This window comes from Nelumbo nucifera, chromosome 1 (genome assembly GCF_055504915.1).
Source record: "Nelumbo nucifera cultivar China Antique chromosome 1, China Antique-T2T, whole genome shotgun sequence".
Lineage (NCBI taxonomy): Eukaryota > Viridiplantae > Streptophyta > Magnoliopsida > Proteales > Nelumbonaceae > Nelumbo > Nelumbo nucifera.
In genome coordinates, this window is record NC_142649.1 from 131,468,515 (window position 1) to 131,489,045 (window position 20,531).

General features: G+C 38.2%; 1 protein-coding gene across 1 annotated transcript; it reads right to left on the bottom strand.

The window, feature by feature from the left end:
* Window positions 1-18,198: 18,198 nt before the first annotated feature.
* LOC104608169 (ethylene-responsive transcription factor 12-like) lies at window positions 18,199-18,952 on the bottom strand. Its single transcript, XM_010274065.3, has one exon. The coding sequence runs from the start codon at window positions 18,885-18,887 to the stop codon at window positions 18,414-18,416; it is 474 nt and encodes a 157-aa protein (XP_010272367.1). The 5' UTR covers window positions 18,888-18,952; the 3' UTR covers window positions 18,199-18,413.
* Between the last annotated feature and the right edge of the window lie 1,579 nt (window positions 18,953-20,531).

Below are 20,531 nucleotides of genomic sequence, written 5' to 3' on the forward strand. Positions count from 1 at the left end.
AAAAGTGATACATATTTTGCACTTCCACAGTCCACTCACTGTTTATGGAGTAAACTTTCAGCCTAAGCAGCCTAGCAATGCTTATTCATCCATTATCATGACCTAAAAATAATTTAGGCTCAGTTTGGAAGAAGTACAAATACAAATATGTAGAGTGCAAAAACTTACATTTTATATTATTCTGTATGAATTTGTATTGTACATATTTGTATTTGTATTCCTTCCAAACTGAGTCTTAGTGGAATTATAAAGAATAAATGAGTTAGGGAAACAAATACACAACCAAGCTTGGAAATCCTTAGGCTCAGTTTGGAAGGAGTACAAATACAAATATGTATAGCGCAAATACATACAAAGTTTTGCACTCTACATATTTGTATTTGTACTCCTTCCAAACTGAAAAGAGTACAAATATAAATATATACAGTATAAATACATACAAAATAACACAAAATACAAAGTTTTGTACTCTACATTTTCATTGACAATTTTATTCTACAATGAAAAACCTGGTTTTTGTCCTTTTTCTTTCTCAATAAATGTTTATAATGGATTCAACAATGGATATCTCTATCAGCTGCAAGATTTTTGTAGTCAACCAGTTGATTTTGAATTGTTTGCAAAAACCCAACTAAATGCATGTTAATTGCGAGCTTCAATTGAGATTATTTGCGAAGTGAATGGTTGAGATTATTTTCAAGCTTCCATTGCTTTAGACCATCTGATTGATAAGTTTAATATGTGGATGGAGAGTTTGTGTGGGTTTTTGATTGGTTTAATCCTATAGGATCGAGTGTTCAGGTTGTTTATGACGGGTGAACAATTTAGACCATTTATTCTTTTGGGTTGCTTTTTGTTCTTTTTCCGTTAGTGTTTACCGGCGTGTCAATTGTCAAAAAACTTAAGGGTAGCATAAGACAATATGTAAACAATAAGGGTACAGTTTGTCAATTTCGTGAACAATAGGGGTAGCTTAAGAGATTATAAAAAGTAAAAAATTATAAAAAATAATAAAACAATGTCATAAGACTCCTACTTAAGGATGACCATTTATAACTTAGCCCAACCTTGAGCTCAAGAAAATATTTTCTTCTAAGTTAGGTCTAACTCAAATCTACACCAAGCCCACACATAATGTATGCAACAGGGTTGTAAAATTAATAAAAAATTACTAAAGTAAATAAAAAATATTAAATTTTAGTATCTTTTATCTAACAACTATTAAAAGTTAAGAAATTAATAAAAATTAGTCTTGATAGGACAATTAAAATTAATAATAAAAAGTAATAAATCGTTTATAACTTAGCCTAACCCGAATAGATCTATAAATTTCCATGCTCAAGCAACTATTTTCTTTTGAGTTGGGTTTAGCTCAAATATGCACCAAGCCCATGCATAATGTTGGTAGTAGGGCTATAAATGGATCAGGTTCAAATCAAATCCAACTACATCCACATCGACATCTAATTATGAAATTTGTAGATCTGCATCCACATCTGATTATTATTATGTTGGAGTTTGAATTTTAAAGGATAATTGCATATATGTATAATTGCACATAATATGTATGTGTATACAATAATTGTACTACATATACAAAATAATAACTTTTTATTAGACATGGATTTAATTCAAATTGAATGGGATTAAATCCACATCCAATTGAATTATTAACTAGATGCGAGTTCTAACATCCAAATTTGGGGTAATCAAATTTGAAGTCTAATTAGGTATGAAACTTTCGAAGTCAAATGTGTACCCTAGTAGATAGGGCCCAAGCTAAGCAACCCCTAATAAGTTCAACATGAAAGTTATATGCATATATAGTAACTAATTTAGGTAACAAATTATATATATATATATATATAGAGAGAGAGAGAGAGAGAGATGCTATATATATTTTTATAATAGATTAGAAATAAAAACTTTAATTTGTAAAAAAAACCATAGTTTTATAATTAACATGGGTAAGCCTATAGGGCTAGAGAAATATTATTACACTTTAGGTGTGGGTTAGGCTATGCCAAGCAACCTTAAAAACTACTAATACACTATCAAAATCTTTATTGGGCTACACAATGGGGGTAGTCCATCCTTCATAGCTCCTTTGGCTTTAAAATCATCTAAAAATAGTTAAGAAAACCCCAGAAATAATACATGCATGGGTTGCACTTGGTTTGGTTCAATCCAATTATGAATGTTATGATGTGTGCAACTTAGGTGGGTTTGGTCAGGATGAAGATCAATCCAAGTCTAATCCAATTTCTTAAACCTTAAGTTTGGGCTTAGATTAATTTAATTATGACTAAACAAGATTACCTATAGATTAATTTAATTATAACTATAGCCTAATTTTATATATTTACTAATCTTTTAAGTATATTTACAAAAAATTGAAACACTTAATCATTAATAAATTAAAATAAATAAAATAGAACACTAACAAATAATATGGAAAAATAATTATTTTATTAAGTAATTAGCAATAATTTATTATTTTTGTTAACAATATTAATACAATTAATCCAAATTACTAAATTAGTAAAACATTTTTGTAACAAATTATTAAGATAAAGATTTAATTATTTTAAACAATGTTGCATTCCTTCCTTAGTTATAAGTTTTGGTTATTTCACTTTCCTTACAAATCCTATGCATCGCATGTGTTCTGGCTAGTAAAATAAAATAAAACTGAGTTTTCATTTCCAATACCAAAACTCGTGCATGCATCTATGTTGAGCTATGAATAAAGCTTTGAAAGAGTAGATTTATCTGCTTTATACTTAATTTTATGTTTGAAATGCTCCAAGCAGGGTCAATATCATAGTGGGGGCCCAAGAAGAAAGAATGATTCTCTTTGGGATGCATACTGTAATAGATATATTTTGTTACTGTTGTTGACAAATAGTTGGTTGGAAATATGTGAGTTCTCTTAATAGTTTGTTAGTTTGTGTTTTTACTAAATTAGCTATTTAAGGTAAGAGATATACACAAAACCCTATGGCTAAAGGAGTTCGATTATGTTCCATAGCCATTACTAAATTAGATATTTAAGGTAAGAGATATACACAAAACCCTAATCTTAAACTAGTAATCGATGTTAATGTATTGGAGACCACCTAGCTTTTTATCATGGTTCCTACTTGTTCCATTATCACATCCAAGAGGTAGCACACAACAAAAGCCAAAAGTACAAAGAAGGGAAGTTTGTTCTGGAAAGGTGAGGTTGCTCATTGATTTGGTTTTAAAATTGTTTCTCCTTCATTTCTAGATCTCCACACACCAAATAATTTGTTTTCTATTGTATTTTTTTTTTCTATTAACCAAAATAGGGGAGGATCGTTGATGGAGCTGAGTCGGAATTTGTTGGGGAAGATACACTATAGTAGAAGAAATGAGTGTGAAAAGCAACCCCAGGACAACAAGAAACTTTCCCCTAAGTTTGTGTGTTAAAATGGGTTTGTCAACAACAATGGCAGCAAATAAACAATTCAGCCAATTAATAGAAAATACAAATAGCAATCACCACACAATAGCACACCAGAATTTTTACATGGAAAACCCCAAAATTGGGAAAAACCATGGGACCTATTGTCAGTAAAAGTCTTCCACTAATTCAGAAATTAATGGGTACAACAGTCATCTCTAGTTACAACTAAAGATATACAAACATTAAGGAAATAATTCTTATCTCACGAGTACAACATTAATATCACTAAATGTAAGGTGGATTCAACAAAAAACAAATGTTTGGATCTCACCAAGTTGCTGCAATATGAAACTGAGAATAAGAAAGGAAGAGACAACCAATTTGAACTGGAGTGAGATTCTTGACTCCTTGAACAACACTTAATCACATTAAGAACGGGCTTTAAAACACATCCGAACTTGGCCTTGAATGGAGCAGAAAACCAATTCTCTTCTCTTCTTCACAAACTCAAAACCCAAAAAACCCTCGGCTCTTTTTTCTCTTCTTTCTCACTCTTCACTTTGGTGATATGAATGGTAGCTAAACCAAAACGGTGGAAGCCTTTTTACCTTCCACAATACGTCTCCTTTTTGGGAGTATGAAAAGTTAGGGTGGGTCCCTCATATGGGCTAGACCCACACCCAAGAATTCTTCCCCTCCAGCTCATATGGGGGGTTTCACCAAGCCTGTAGCTTCTTTGCAAAATTCAAATTTGTCTCTAGGCAAGGACTTTATTAACATATATGCACCATTCTCATTAGTATGTGTTGTGAGAATTATTTAATTGTTATTTTATACTTGTTGTTAGTGGGTTGTCCTCTTAAGATGTTGTCAATTAGTTTTTTTCTTTCTTTCTTATTAGTTTGTTTCTAGGGAGTGCTGCCAAGGGAATACTTGTAATTTCTATTAATTTTATATTAAGTTAATATAAATAATGAACTGGCGACAGCCAGAATGAGGTTTTCTCTTTCTCTCTCTCGTCTCCCTCTCTCCATGAATGATTACATAGTATCAAAGCAAGGTTATGTGCTATAAAAGAATTGGATCATTATCAGAGCAAGGTTCTCCCTCTCTCCATGATGACGATGCTAAGGCCTATAGGAAGTTGGTTTCTCAGCAGCGTGTGTTTACCTTCTTGTTGGGACTGAACCCTGCCTATGAACCTTTGAGAGTTCAGATCCTAGGAAGCAAAGAGTTGTCGTCGGTTCACGAGGTATACTCCCTTGTTCAATCGGAAGAAAGTAGGCAAAGTGTGATGGTTACAGCTGAGGGGGAGCAACAAGTTGCTTTGGTTGTGATGAGTAATAACAACATGGGGAAGAAAAGTGACACCAAGAAGGTTGATGATAAAGACAAGTTGTTTTGTACCCACTGTCGGCGCTCACGGCATACACGTGACACATGTTGGGACATTCACAGGAAACCCAAGTGGATAGTGAAGAACCAAGAACAGGGTAAAGGGCAAGGTCAGAAGAAGATGAACACAGCGCATAATGCAGTACATGTGACAATCCAAGATACTCAGGTTGCCGGTACTACCCGAGACCACCTTAATAATTCTGACCCCAAGGAAGATATAATGAATTCCTTCAGAGACCACTTGGAGTCTTGTGGTAGGGCTATGCGACAGATGGATAGCTCAGTCATTGATACTCCTACTTCATTTGCATCTACATCAGGTAAGACGACTTATGCATTCCATGTCACTCCCACTAATTCCCCTTGGATCATTGACTGAGGCCTCTAACCACATGACCGGTAAGCCAAACTTGTTTCAGACTTATAGCCTTTTGTTAGGAAGGGATAAAGTGAGGCTTACAGATGGCTCATTCTCCTCCATTGTAGGCCAAGGATCAATATCTCTTCCCTATGGCCTTAACCTGAATTATGTATTGCATGTCCCTCAACTTCCTATAAATTTGCTTTCAATTAGTAGTATCACAAGCTCTTTAAACTGTAGTGTAACCTTTTTTCCTAGCTCATGTGTTTTTCAAGACCTAACTTTTGGGAGGACGATTAGTAGAGGGAGCCTAGTGGATGGTCTCTACATTCTCGACAACAAAGCTGGTCTCTCGATGTCATCCTCAGATTCACATAGTCAGTCAAATAAGAGTCAATTTTTTTGTGGCATAGTTGATTAAGTCATGTTTCTTTTGAAATAGTAAAGTCTTTGTTTCCGATTTTATTTAAGTCATGTTCAGTGTTAGAGTTCCAATGTCAAACGTATCAGTTGAGCAAACAATGTAGAACAACTTTTCACTCAAATAATAAAAGATCAAGTGTTCCTTTTCACGTTGTGTATTATGATGTATGGGGCCTACTACTGTAATCTCTGAGGGCGGATATAAGTACTTTATTACACTGATCGATGATTACTCTTGCTATACATGGGTATTCCCTATGCGTAGTAGAGATGAAGTTCCAATGATTGTGAAAGACTTCCAGAGGATGGTATTTATGCGGTTCCATGTTGAAATACAGATCTTCCAATCCGACAATGCAAAAGAATACTTCCATGGTGAGCTCAATGAGTTCTTTGCCTCCCATGGATCTATTCATAGGAGCTCATGCGCCAGAACACCACAACAAAATGGTGTTGCAGAAAGGAAAAACAGACACCTCCTTGAGGTAGCTTGTGGGATGATGTTACACATGAATGTTCCAAAAAGGTTTTGGATGGATGCTATACTTGTAGCTATTTATGTCATCAATCGCATGCCCTCCAAAGTGCTGAACTACATGGCCCCTCATCAGTTGTTTTTCCCTCAGTTCCCTTTATTTTCCATTCCCATGAGAGTTTTTGGTTGTCGTGCCTTTGTCCATGATTTGTCTCCGTCTCGAGGTAAGTTAGACCCTCGGTCCATTCATTGTATCTTTCTAAGTATCCATCCTCTCAAAAAGGGTATTGGTGCTTTGATCCCGTTAGTCATAAGTTTTTTGTGTCTATGGATGCGTCATTCTTTGAGTCTGAGTCATTCTTCCCTGCTTCTCCTCAGGGGGAGAGTAGTAGTGTAGAAGAGGAGAAGCAAGTTCAGGTCCGCCAAGTCTCTCTTCCTTCCATTTCGGACCTTGCTCCCTTTCGTGTCTTCCAATGTACACGTCGTAGAGATCAACAATGTGATAAAGATGTGGAGCAACCAAACATTGAGCAACCGACACCGTTAGACTCCCAGGAGGTAAGTCCAATCCCTGTTACACCTATTGATACCCCTACTCCTATTGTGGATGACCTTGACATTCCGATTGCTCAAAGAAAGGGAGTCAGGTCATGCACTACCAAACATCCCATTACCTAGTTTGTCTCCTATGATCACATTTCTTCCTCATACCAAGCCTTTCTATCTGCAGTTGATTGCACCCCTGTTCCCAGAAATATTGTAGAAGACTTAAAATGCCCCGAATGGACAAATGCCATGAAGGAGGAGATTAATGCTCTTCATAAAAAATCAAACTTGGGAATTGGTGGATCTTCCAAAGGGGAAAGACCCCGTGGGGTGTAAGTGGATGTTTACAGTTAAACACAAGGCAGACGGAACAGTTGAAAGGTACAAAGCAAGATTAGTAGCCAAAGGGTACACTCAAGTGTACGGGGTTGACTATGATGAGACTTTTGCTCCAGTAGGTAAGATGAACTCAATTAGGGTTCTCCTGTCATTAGCTGCTAATTTTGACTAGGAATTGCATCAACTGGACATAAAGAATGCTTTTTTGAATGGTGACTTAGAGGAGAAAGTATACATGGTTCAACCCCCTGGATTTTGTGCCAAGGGAAGTGAAAATAAGGTGTGCAAGCTGAGAAAGTCTCTTTATGATTTAAAACAATCTCCCAGAGCTTGGTTCAGTAAGTTTCACATGGCAGTTCAGCAGATGGGCTTCAAACAATGTCAGTCTGATCATACACTCTTTGTGAAGAGATGTCAGGAACAGGTTGTTGTATTCATAGTGTATGTGGATGATATCATTATTATAGGAACTTGGAGTTCAAAAATACAAAAATTGAAACAATTCCTTGCATCTAAATTTGAAGTGAAAGATTTAGGTCCCCTGAAGTATTTCCTTGGAATTGAAGTCGCCCGCTCAGAAAAGGGTATCTTCATTTCTCAAAGGAAATACACCCTTGATCTATTACAGGACACAGGCAAATTAGGTGCAAGGCCAGCATATACTCCCATGGATGTTGACCACAAGTTGGGTGACTGTGATGGTGAACCTCTGAAAGATGTGAAACAGTTCCAAAGGTTAGTGGGAAAGCTGATTTATTTGTCCATGACTCGTCCAGACATTGCCTATTCAATTGGGGTTCTAACCCAATTCATGCACTCTCCTAAGAAACCACACATGGAGGCAGCAGATAGAGTTCTTAGATACTTGAAAAAGTATCCCGGAATAGGTCTACTATTCAGTAAACATAATCACCTAAAGGTGGAAGTCTTTACAGATGTTGATTGGGCAGGTGTTGTGGATGACAGAAAGTCCACGAGTGGGTATTGCACATTTGTGGGAGGAAACCTAGTGACTTGGAAAAGCAAGAAACAAAGTGTGGTAGCAAGGTCAAGTGCTGAAGCTGAATATATAGCTATGGCACATGGGGTGGCTGAAGTCCTTTGGCTAAAGAATCTTCTAGGGGAGCTTGGAATTGTTATTCATAATCCTATGTCTCTTTACTATGACAATAAAGCAGCCATAAACATCGCCAGCAACCCTGTCCTACATGAGAGGACCAAGCACATTGAGGTGGACAAACACTTCATAAGGGAAAAATTAGAAAAAAGGGAAATCTGCGTCCCTTATGTCAACTCTAAGGAACAACTCACTGACGCCCTCACAAAAGGGCTTTCATACTCGCGGCACAATGAGTTATGTGACAAGCTAGACATGATAGACATATTCAGCCCAACTTGAGGGGGAGTGTTGTGAGGATTATTTAATTGTTATTTTATAGTTGTTGTTAGTGGGTTGTCCTCTTAAGATGTTGTCAGTTAGTTTTTTTCTTTCTTTCTTATTAGTTTGTTTCTAGGGAGTGCCACCAGGGGCATACTTGTAATTTTCATTCTTTTTATATTAAGTTAATATAAATATTGAACTGGTGGCAGCCAGAAGGAGGTTTTTCTCTTTATCTCTCTCATTTCTCTCTCTCCATGAATGATTACAGTATGGATCTTCTCAATATTTAACAACTTCATATCCAATACATCTCAAACCCAATGGTACCTTACATCAATGTGTTTGGATCTTGAGTGAAAAGTTGGATTTTTAGAGAGATGGATAGCACTTTGACTATCACAATAGAGAACATATCTTTCTTGTTTCATGCCTAGTTCTTGTAAGAACTTTTTCAACCATAGGATCTTCTTACAAGCTTTTGTAGTTGCAATGTATTATGCCCCTATGGTGGACAATGCAAGACATTTTTTAAGTTTGGATTGCCATGAAATTGCTCTCCTGTAAAAGTCATTAAATATCCCGAAGTGGACTTTCAGGAGTCAACATCACCATCCATGTCTGCATTTGTATACCCATCCAACATGACTTTACCATTCCCGAAGCATAAGCATATCTGATAAGTACCTTTGAGATACATGAATTTCCATTTTACTGCTACCCAATGTTCTTTGCTTGGATTAAAAAGAAACTGACTAACTGTACCAGCAACACGAGCAATGTCTGGCCTTGTGCACCCCATAGCATACATTAAACTTCCAATTGTTGATGCATAAGACGCTTCATTTCTAGTTTGTCTTTCTCACTTGTAGGACATTGTTTTGTATTGAGCTTGAAATGATTTGCAAGTGAAGTAATAACTAATTTTGCATTGTTCATGTTGAACCTCTCAAAAGCCTTTTCAACATATTTTTCTTGGAATAACCATAACTTCCTATTTTGTCTATCTCGAGAGATCTTCATACCAAGAATCTGTCAAGCTGGTCCCAAGTCCTTCATTGCAAAGGACTTGTTAAGCTCTTTTTTCAACCTGTCAATCTTTTTATAATCATAGCCAACTATCAACATATTATCAACATAAAGCAAGAGAATAATGAAATTACCATCAGAAAATTTCTTTAAAAATACATAATGATCTGAAATGCTCCTGGTGTATCCATGATCAACCATGAAGGAGTCAAATTTATGGTACTACTACCTTGTCGCTTATTTCAACCCATACAAGCTCTTCTTTAACCTGCACACCAAATGTTTTTGACTTTTTCTTTGAATCCTTCTGGTTTCTTAATATAAATTTCTTCCAAATCACCATGAAATAAAGCAGTCTTCACATCAAGTTGTTCAACTTCCAAATTTAGACTTGCAACTAGTCCAAGTACAATTCAAATAGAAGACATTCTCACCATGGGAGAAAATATTTCTTTAAATGGACACCCTTTTCTGACTAAAACCCTTTACAACTAGCATTTCCTTGTATTTTAGTTATGAGTAACTCTCATTAGATTTCAGTTTATAAACTTATTTATTTTTGAGTGCCCTTTTCCCCTTTGGTTATTTCACCAAGTCATAGGTGTGATTCTCATGCAAGTATTTTAATTCATCTTGCATTGCTTTTCAGCTATTCATCTTTCTTGTCATGTGACATAGCCTCTTGATAAGTCTGGCTCTCCCCCATCTATAAACATCACATATTCATGTAGATGATACCTAGTGGAAGGTCTTCTCTCTCTTGTGGATTTTCTAGGCTGAGCTTGTGGTGAAGTGGCTAAAGGTACCTGTTCATTCTATACTTCCTTTGTATTTTTATTTACAGGAGCTTCATCATTAACTACATCATCCTGTTCATTTGGTACAACTCTCCCATGATCATCATCAACTGTAGGTGGAGAAACTGGATCCAAGTTGACTAGAACATCAATAGAGGATTTTGGTTTCTCAATTTTCTCTATGTCTTCAATTGTTTGATCCTCAAGAAATACAATATCTATGCTTCTGATCACTTTCTTGTCCATTGGATCTCATACCTTGTACCCAAACTCTTCATGGCCATAATCTAAGAAAATACATTATTTAGCCTTGTCATCAAGCTTGGATCTTTTATATCTAGGTATGAACAAATGTTCTACAACCAAACACTTTCAAATGATTGTATGGTATGACTTTCCCTGTCCAAACTCTCTCTAGAGTATCTCCATTCAAAGGAACTGAAGAGGAAAGGTTGATGATGTCATCTGCAGTTCTCATAACCTCACCCAAAAGGATTTGGGTAACTTAGCATGAGAGAGCATACATTCAATTCTATCAATGATTGTTCTGTTCATTCTCTCTGCTACTCCATTGTGTTAAGGAGTCTTAGACACACTTTTCTCAGGCCTGATACCATGAATCCTACAATATTCTTCAAAAAGAACTTTATATTCACCGTTATTACCAGCTCGAATGCACTTCAACTTTTTCCTTGTTTCTGTTTCAACTTTGGCATGAAAATACTTGAAAACACCCAATACCTGATCATTAGGTTTTAAGGCAAAGGTCCACACTTTTTTGGAGTAGTCATCAATGAATGTCACAAAATATAATGCACCACCAAGTGATCTATCTTTCATATAACAAATATTAGTTTGAACTAAATCTAAAACATGAGGCCTTTTAGATGGATGAAATTTATGAAATGCAACTATACTCTATTTGCTAGTTAAGCAATGTACACAAGTTTCAAGAGGCATACCTTTCACTTCAGGAAGAAGATTTTCTCTAGAAAGTATCTAAAGCCCTTTTTCACTCAAATGCCCAAGCCTCTAGTGCTAAAGCTCAATTGATGAACCACGGATTGCATATACCTCTCCTTTGTAAACTTTGCTTGCACCACATAAAGGGTATTGTGCTTCTTTCCCTTTGCCACAATGAGTGAAGCCCGATTGAGTTTCCATTTTCTATCATTGAAGGTGTTTGCATAACTTTCATCATCTAATCTGCTAGTGGAAATAAGATTTAGGCGGATATCAGGAACATGCCTAACATTTTTCGAAAGCAATTTACAACCGGTATTGGTATCTAGACAAATATCTCCCACGTCAACAATCTTGGATGCACCAGCATTCTCCATACGAACATGTCCAAAATCACCTATAGTATAAGATGTGGAAAATTCACCATGGGGAGTAACATGAAAGGAAGCACTCGAGTCTATAACCCAACTACTATTTGGGAATGCAAAGTTAACATAGTTATCATCACAAACAATAATGATATCACCCTCAACCGCAACTGTTGTAGTATCTCTTTCTTCTTTCTTGCCTTCACCTTTTTCTTTGGCTTGTCATTTTTTCCAAATCCTGCATTCATTCTTGTAATGTCTTGGTTTATTACAGTGATGACAAATAATATTTTTCTTGGACATGGATCTCTCTCTAGATTTATCATATTTGTTGAGGGGACCTTTGCTCTTACTTCTTCCCCGGCTTTCTTTCTTTTCTATCACAATAGCTTGAGATTATGAGTAAGTTCCTTGTTCTTTCCTCTTGAACTATTCATTCAATAAGGCATCTTTGATTGTGTCCATGGTTACTATGTTATTAGGGGTTGAGTTACTAACTGAAACCACCAAGGTTTCCCAATTGTCAAGCAAGGAACTAAGTAATAACAAGCCCCGCACTTCATCATCCAGATTCAATTTCATAGTAGTCAATTGATTTATCAAAGCTTAAAAGTCACTAAAATGTTCAAACATATTAGTCCCATCTTTATATCTCAAGTGTAAAATTTTCTTAATCAAATCAGCCTTGTTTAAACATGTTTTCCTTTCATACATAGACTAATTTTTTCCATAAAACATCAGTCCTAGTTTCTTGTGCAACATGGTGAAAAATACTGTGGTTGATCCATTATCGAATTTGGCCTACATTTTTCCTATGCATAATTCCCCATTTATCACTTGATTTGTCACTTGGCTTTGCTTCATCACCTCTTATGAGTAGGTACAAATCTTTGCAAAAAAGAATGTCTTCCATTCTAGGTTTCCAAATGGCATAGTTTGATGATGTCAACTTTATTAGAACACCCGAGGATTCCTCCATTTATATGAACACAAAAAATTAATTTAAGCTAATAAATTCCGATACCACTGTTAGGGAAGATACACTATAGTAGCTGAAATGAGTGTGAAAAGAAATCCTAGGACATTAAGAAACTTTCCCCTAAGTTTGTATGTTAAATGGGTTTGTTAACAATAATGACAACAAATAAACAATTCAGCCAAGTAATAGAAAATACAAATAGCAACCACCACACAATAACACACTAGAATTTTTATGTGAAAAACCCCAAAATTGGTGAAAAACCACGAGATCTATGATCCGTAAAAGTCTTCCACTAATTAAAAAATTAATAGGTACAACAGTCCTCTCTAGTTGTAATTAGAGGTTTACAAACATCAAGGAAATAATCCTTAGCTCACAAGTATAGCATTAACATCAACAAATGTAAGGTGAATTTAACAAAAAACAAAGGTTTGGATCTCATCAAGTTGCTATAAATATGAAAATAAGATGAAGAAAGGAAGAGACAACCAATATGAACTGGAGTGAGATTCTTGGCTCTCTGAACAACACTTAATCACATCAAGAACAGGCTTGAAAACACATCCAAACTTGGCCTTGAATGGAGCAAAAAACTAACTTTCTTCTTCTCTTCTTCACAAACTCAAAACCTAAAAAACTCTTGGTTCTTTTTCTCTTCTTTCTCACTCTTCACTTCAGTGGTTACGAATGGTAGTTAAGCCAAAAAGGTGAGAGCCTTTTTAGCTTTCACAATACGTCTCTCGTTTGAGAGCATGAAAAGGTGGGGTGGGCCCCTCATATGGGCTGGACCCACATCCAACAGAATTTTATCTTGATACCCGCCCTAGTATGAGTGATAACAAAGATGCTTAGCGCCTCAAAAATATTTGTACAGTATAACTATTAATAGTAAATCTTTATTGAAGACGAAATGTACTCTATTTCTATGCATTAACGGTCATTGTTTAGTAACTGTAAATTTCATGTTTTTGCCTTTGTGGTGGTGCTATCTTTCACTCAAAATTGCCTTTTGTAGCGGATGGTGATTGTTGTCATTGTAATAGGTTAGTAATAAAATTGTTTTTATTTTGTTTGGAAAGCTGTGGGCTTTAAGTATAAACTCCACCAACCGACTGCAGTTTGATTTTATTAGTAAAATTGGGGTGAGGGTGGTGTATTACTGGCGACCAAGTCATTGGGCTTGGAGGGAATTGCGAAATGTGTGGATAGAGAGAGGAGGAAAGTTGGTCAATGGGATTTTAATTTCTCATTGACCAAAACTCCATGTTCTTTTTTTAGATTTAAGTGGGAAGCAGGGAAAGTTGTACCTATCTCCTGGGTGGATAAATAATTTTCCCACCTTGGGGGAAAATTGTTAATACTTAAATGGGACAAAAATACCCCTTGTAATAATATATTTTTATGGCTAAAATGGTCATTGTCTTGTTTGCATGAGAAATAAAAGAACATGGATAGGTAAATGCATTTATCCAAGTAAATAACTTACCAAAAAGCGAACAAGACTATAAATTTTAGAACTTCGAGTTTATTTTTAAAGCATTGGCTAATAAGGGATTTGGTTATTATTGACAGTCAGAGATAAGTGGTGGGCCAATTAGGCCAAGAAACCAGAGCTTAATGATGTTATTAGTGCCTAGTGCCCAAGGCCCAAGCTTTTCTGTCCCAAGCGTTACTTTCTATCTAGTTAGGTGCTGTTCATGAAAGCTAACAGCGTGAGTTGTAACATTGACCAACCCTATTACTAACAAAGTGACCACAAAAAAAAAATGCCTTTTCTTTTCCTTTTTATTTCTTGTCAACCAAGAACATTGGTTCTGGGTTTGTCTTCAATCACATCGCAACTAAGAGACTGAGGGTTACTTGAGATGGGAAGTTCTGATAAAATCGTCTAAAGTTTAGATTTAAAAGTTGTGCTGCACTAGCCCTAATCTCCATTCTACTTCCAAAGTGGACAATTGGGCCTAAATTGTAAAAGAAGATCAACTGATATTGCATTGTGATGTTAGTGGTGGGTCGGGTTAAGTGGTAAACCCGCACTGACCTGGCCCTGTCGGGTTAAGATTGGGTTGGCCTAAATTGGGTTTTGGGTTTGATTGGGTTATAATGTGAACCTGCTCTAGATCCATCTCTTGAAATTGCAACATTGACATATTCATGTATATAGGCTTCTGAGTACAAGTGTATTATATATGATCAAGGTTTAATGTATTGATGTGATATTTCTCATATTAACAATATTTTCAAAATCGGATTGGACCAGAAAAATTGGGAATTAGGGCTGTAGTTAATCCGATTCTGCTACGATATTTTTTTTAAATATCAGACATATTGAAAATTTATTTATTTTTTAACCTTTATATATAATAAACTAAATTTATTATATACACAAATTCACATATAATATAATATATAGAATATATTTTTATAATTTTAAATATAATTATATAAAACTTATATATTAAAATTAATAATTGTTATATTATAAATGGATTTGGATTTTAAACGGATCGGATGGGGTCAAATCCGAATCCGATCCGATTGTTAATCAGGTGTAGATTGTAACATCCGAATCTGAATCCGAAATAATCAAATCAGATATCGGATAGGGTCTCGGATTTTCATATATGACAGTCCTATTGGGAATTGGTCGTTTGACCTGTTTTGTTTCACCCTAAAACCATCTTTTGGCCAAAAACCATTGGTTTGGTCAATAAACCTCTGACCCAATCAATTGAATCGTCGAACCAAAAAACATATTTTTATTATTTTTTATTTTTATATTTTTTTTGTCAAAACAAGCCATCCGTTCAGATCAAACAGTTGAATTGTTTGACTTAAAAAACCAGTCCCAAAAAAATTTCCTGTCCCGTCCGATTTTAAAAACCTTTTGCATATTAGGCAATATAATATGTTTCAAGGGTTACCGAAACACTTTATAGTAAAACTGTACTAGTAGTTTTAAAATTTTGATGGTTTTTTAGGAGAATACACATTCATACATATGGGTGCATGGATACTTTGAACTTTGGGTTAGGTTTCATACTTACATAATCTTTTCCCTTTTGGGCTTGGATTAAACCAAATCCGACCCGTTCGTTTACATCGCTGGCTTGCAGGTAAAACGCATGTATTCTTCCATGTGGCCAGTCCGGATGAATTGGAGACAAAATCATATACACCCGGCTGAATTACATATCACAGGTGAACACACCAGTGCCCAACCATGTGGGATCCAGCTATACTGAACACTAGCACCCACCAACACGGCAACACCCCGTGAAAGAAGTGATTTGTACAGTAAGGGAGGCTCATTGGACACTAGGGTTTGGACTTTGGAGGGGTTGAGGTTTGTGTGGTGAGCAGTAAAGCCATATAGCCCGGAAAGTGGGCAGGCTGTGTAACTTTCGGCATGGTCAATGGGACATGGAGAATGCATCCTCTGGACCATTTGACCAGACCCAAGCAGCTATTCTAGCCTAGTGATGGCGTCAAGCAGAGATATTCACTAAAAGAAGGGGATGGACTATGGAGCTGTCGGCACTCGGCACCCAGCTTAATTGGTTATCTGGTTAACTACTCCACTATTAACCCACGACCATGATTCCTTTGAAAACTCGGCTTTGCCGCTCGCTTTATGCAGATTTCAGTTGAATTGGATGGTGCTGCCTGCGTTGCCTTCCTCTTCACTTCCACTCACCTTCCTTTCCAGTTCCATCGTTTGATTCTCTGTAATTGCCAAACGAAGCAGCGAGCGACCTCAGAACAATGGAATTCGAGACTCACCGACTTTTATCAAAATTCTGAATGTCTCACTTCAAATCAAACTTCATTCAAAATTCAAATCGTCTAGGGTTCTACTCTTTGATACGTCTACGTCTACTCTTGCCACGTGGTAAGTTTTTATCTTTTCATCGGTAACCCTGCCTAGCCTAGATCTTCCGTCCGATGCGCTAGCGGCTAGCGCAAGCAATACCCGACCCAAGAATTTCTCCAATTACTTTTAGGTTACTACAACCTCCGTACAGGTGTACCCTAAAGGAAATCAGTCCCGCTGCATCCTAAGCAACCTGTACCTGCACCCCCTACACGTGTAGACACACCGATAGGTTCATACTTCACAGTCACTTTTCTTTGACTCCTGCTGTCTCCGTGTAGCGTGCGCCCCCAAGCGTACTGCGTACCTTCGACCTAACCAGTGCTCCTCTAGATCGTCCATCGAGATGTACGGTGGAGATGCTACTCGGTTTTGAGTCAGGTGTACGGTATTTTACTGGACGTTCAGTCTTTCCAGCGTAGATAAATACGTGTGTGTTGCACGTGGCATCCCTGTACTCAGTTCTCAAATTCCATTTATTTATTAATGATTATACTTAACTTCACCTACATCCATGCATGTATGTATCAAGGCATCCATCATCATGATGGTATGGGGTACGATGGATAATGATGGCATGGCATCGGCATACATCATGCATCATCCATCATCCATCATCCATCATGTATGGAAGGAAACGGTAGCGGTTGATTCAGCGTTTCTGGACGGTGGGGTTTATCATCGGCTCCACCCACAGCCAGTCGGAACAGCCATATAGTTCAGAACCTTTCTCATTAAAAAAAAGGAAAGGAAGAGTGAGGCTGCTCCCTGGTTAGACGACCGTCAACGAGGCAACCGGAAAGCAGCCGCCGTCACCGACAGGAGGATGGAGGCGCGTGGGGATTAATTAGAAGGTAGCGTCCGCGGACCGCCGTGATGGCTCCGTTGCCGACAATCTTGAGGGCCATTAAGTGCGATAGCTACGGCGCGTCGAAGCACGTGGGGACGCAAGGCGGGACCCAGCGTAAGCAAACGTCAATAATAACACTGAGGGAGAGGGAAGGAAAAGGAGCAAAAAGAAGCGCGTGGGGGTGAGGGGACCACACGAGCGTCGAAACCCGTCGCTGTTCTTTCTCGTAATTAAAGCCAGCCGGCCATGCTGACACTTTGTATTAGGTGGAGCGAGGAGTTGCGTGTTCTCTGCTTCGTTTCTCTCTGCCTTCCTATGTGTTCATTTACTTTTTGCCTTTTATGTGTTCGATGAAATTCGCGTGAGATGTTGGGGACTATCGAATCCAGCTTCCGAGAAACGGAAGGAGTGACTGACACACAGACAGGGCCAAGCAACTCACCCGTTTTGGCGAACAGAATTAAAATAGACCACACACGTACGTGAACAAACTGTCCCAGGTCCCAGTCATTGCTCCTCATGCCCAAGACGAGTATTCGGTAGTTGGTCCCGTTCTACTTATATCTCGCGAATTGATAGATCCTTTATTTACTGTTCTGTTCATGGAAAGGATATGATATCGAAAAAATATCTGACCAATCAATTGAATCATAAATCTAGTAGTGAATCAAGTGTAATTTGTCCAAGTTCATGTGTGGATTGTTGATTCGTCAAAACTCTTTCCATACCTTGCATCATAGATTTTTCCTAATTACAATTAGAACGTCATCTTATCGCAAACAGTCGGCGTGGACCGTAGAAAAAAAAATACGCTAAAGACCCACTTAACACACCATAGCAGAAAAAATGTGCGTGAGAGAGAGAGAGATCTGTTCATTATCCGTAGACGGAGGAGCTGTAAGCGAACGGTTTGATGCTACCACTCCAACCAACAAAAGTAGACAATATCAAAGATTTAAAACAGAGATTGGGGGAGCTCGGAAGGTGGAAATAAAACATGACAACATGCTTCGTTTCACGTAGCTAAGAACTAAAAATATATTTACAAACTGATTCTCTACGAGTCGATCTTTCTCAGTTCCATCTCCGAAAAGTGAAACCCAGAAGAAACAAAGGGGAAAAATAAGCAAGGCAAAGAAGGAAGACGTGGTGAAATAAGCAAACAACCAACGTAAAAAAACAGCTTCTCTTCTTCCTTTCTCATATCAAGCACAGAGGCGATGTCGTAGAGGGTGGAGGCTCGTTCAAGTCGATCGACAGGCCCCGTCTCGCAATCCCGAAAAACGACTGCGGTGCCGGAGTGAGTTCTGCCGCCGAAGTCTCGCCCGAAGCACATATATCTCTAACCGGAGGACCATCACCGGAGCTCACCTCCTTGAGAACGCGAGTCTGCAAATACTCACCGAATACAAAACCACCAGGAGGACAGGCCCAGCGGTCTGAAGGGACGTTGAGGTCAAAAGATAGAGCAGTCGCCGGAGCCGGGAAGTTAGTCTTGGCTTTAGCTCCCCTGAGAGACCTGGCAGCGCCGTCGTAAGCAAGAGCAGCTTCCTCGGGGGTATCAAAGGTACCCAACCAGACCCTGGTTTTCTTCCATGGATCCCTTATTTCGGCAGCGTATCTTCCCCACGGTCTCTTCCTCACTCCCCTGTAGTGTCCTTCGCGAGAAGCCATGACGAAGAAGAAAAAGCTCTGCAACGTTATTAAATTGAGCGGCAAAGAGAGAGAGAGAGAGCTGCAACCACTGCAGCAGCAGCCTAAAAAAGAGCAAAACAGAAAAAGTGGAATGGGACCCACTAAAGTCTCTGTCTCCCGTAATCATCGGCTAAGTGGCACGATGTTTTCTGAATCAGATGCCTCCCTCCCGTTAACCATCCGTCTAAATTCAGAACGGAAGTAGATCTAAATGACAAAAATAGCCCTAACACGTAACACTCATCATGATATTGGTGATGGGTAAACTAGTAATTTAATATTTCCGTTAGTACTTTTTTTAACGCGGACAGGAGTCCTAAAAAAGAGCTCATAAATTAAAAAAAAAAAAAAAGGTGCAAGTAGGTCGTCGTGTCGTGGGAGCAGCAAAGGCAGGTGCCAGGCACACACGCATCAGAGCCGCCGCTTGATTGGACGTGTCGCAGGGGGCTTTCATGTGACTCCATAACAGGACGGTAACGTCAGCCCTACTGTAGTACGGATACTGACGAGCGGCGCCTTCTTTTCTGGTTCTTCTCCCTTTTTCTTTCTAATAATAATTCGATATTTTATATATATTTTTTATTGATTATTGTTATTGAGCAGCGGGAATGGGGACCACTGGCAAGGACTGAGGACGGGGGTGTCATGTCACGTTGTGGGTGGAGGATAGTTACTTGTCTCTGATGTGTGTTTTGAACTTACTTTAGAAGTTAGAACTGGCTGCGGCTTCCCACGTGGACGGAATCCGCGTCGTGTCGAGATGCAGGGGACAGCCGAGTTCCACTCGCTCCTCTCCGGCCGAGTTCCTCTTGGTCGGCGACTCGCCCCGCACTGGGCCCCTCTGTTGCATACGGCCTGGCACTGGCACTGGCACTGGCAAATTCAACGCGTTTCTCCTCGTGATTCGTATAAGATTGCTTGTGGGCTGGGCTGGGCTGACAAATAAAATAGCCCATGTGATGGGCTGCCCTCCATGGATTTGAGTCCAATTGAATTCCAGGAGAGTATGAAGCGAAGTAGGATGTAAATATAATAATAATACCAACTTCCCTTCCACTCCACGTGCCATAAATAAGTGGGTTTCTTATACTTAATAGAGAGTGGTATTGGTGAATCAAAATTCATTTAAATAAATAAAACATAATATATTTAACATAAAATTTGTTAAATAAAGAATTAAAAACTATTAAATACCCATGTGGATGAATAGCTGTCTTTCATGGATCATGAAACGCATCAGCTTAGCCCCATTGGGATCCATTCCAGGATTGGATCTTGGATCCATTACCAGAAAGGGCTGAAAGCTACTGAAGAGGTCAGACTCAGACGATTAGGCGTCTGTTTGGCATATACGTTACATGCCAAACATATACGTTAGTTACATCGGAAAAAGTGGTACTTCAGGAATCGCCTGTTAGTTTGAAATCGTTTCTTGCTCTAAGCCACACCTTAGAAATCTCGAACGATTAACCACCCGGGTCAACGGTTTTCTGACTAAAATCAACGATTTTTTGAGAAATTCTGATTTTGGGGAAAAACGAAACAGGTCACCTGACTGATTTCCGGTTTTTCCGGTCCAACCGTCTGGTCCGGTCCGGTTTTGAAAACCATGCCTCAATCCCC

What these genes read in the sequence shown, in the direction of transcription:
- LOC104608169 (XM_010274065.3), bottom strand. Translation starts at nt 18,887, where the DNA reads ATGGCTTCTCGCGAAGGACACTACAGGGGAGTGAGGAAGAGACCGTGG.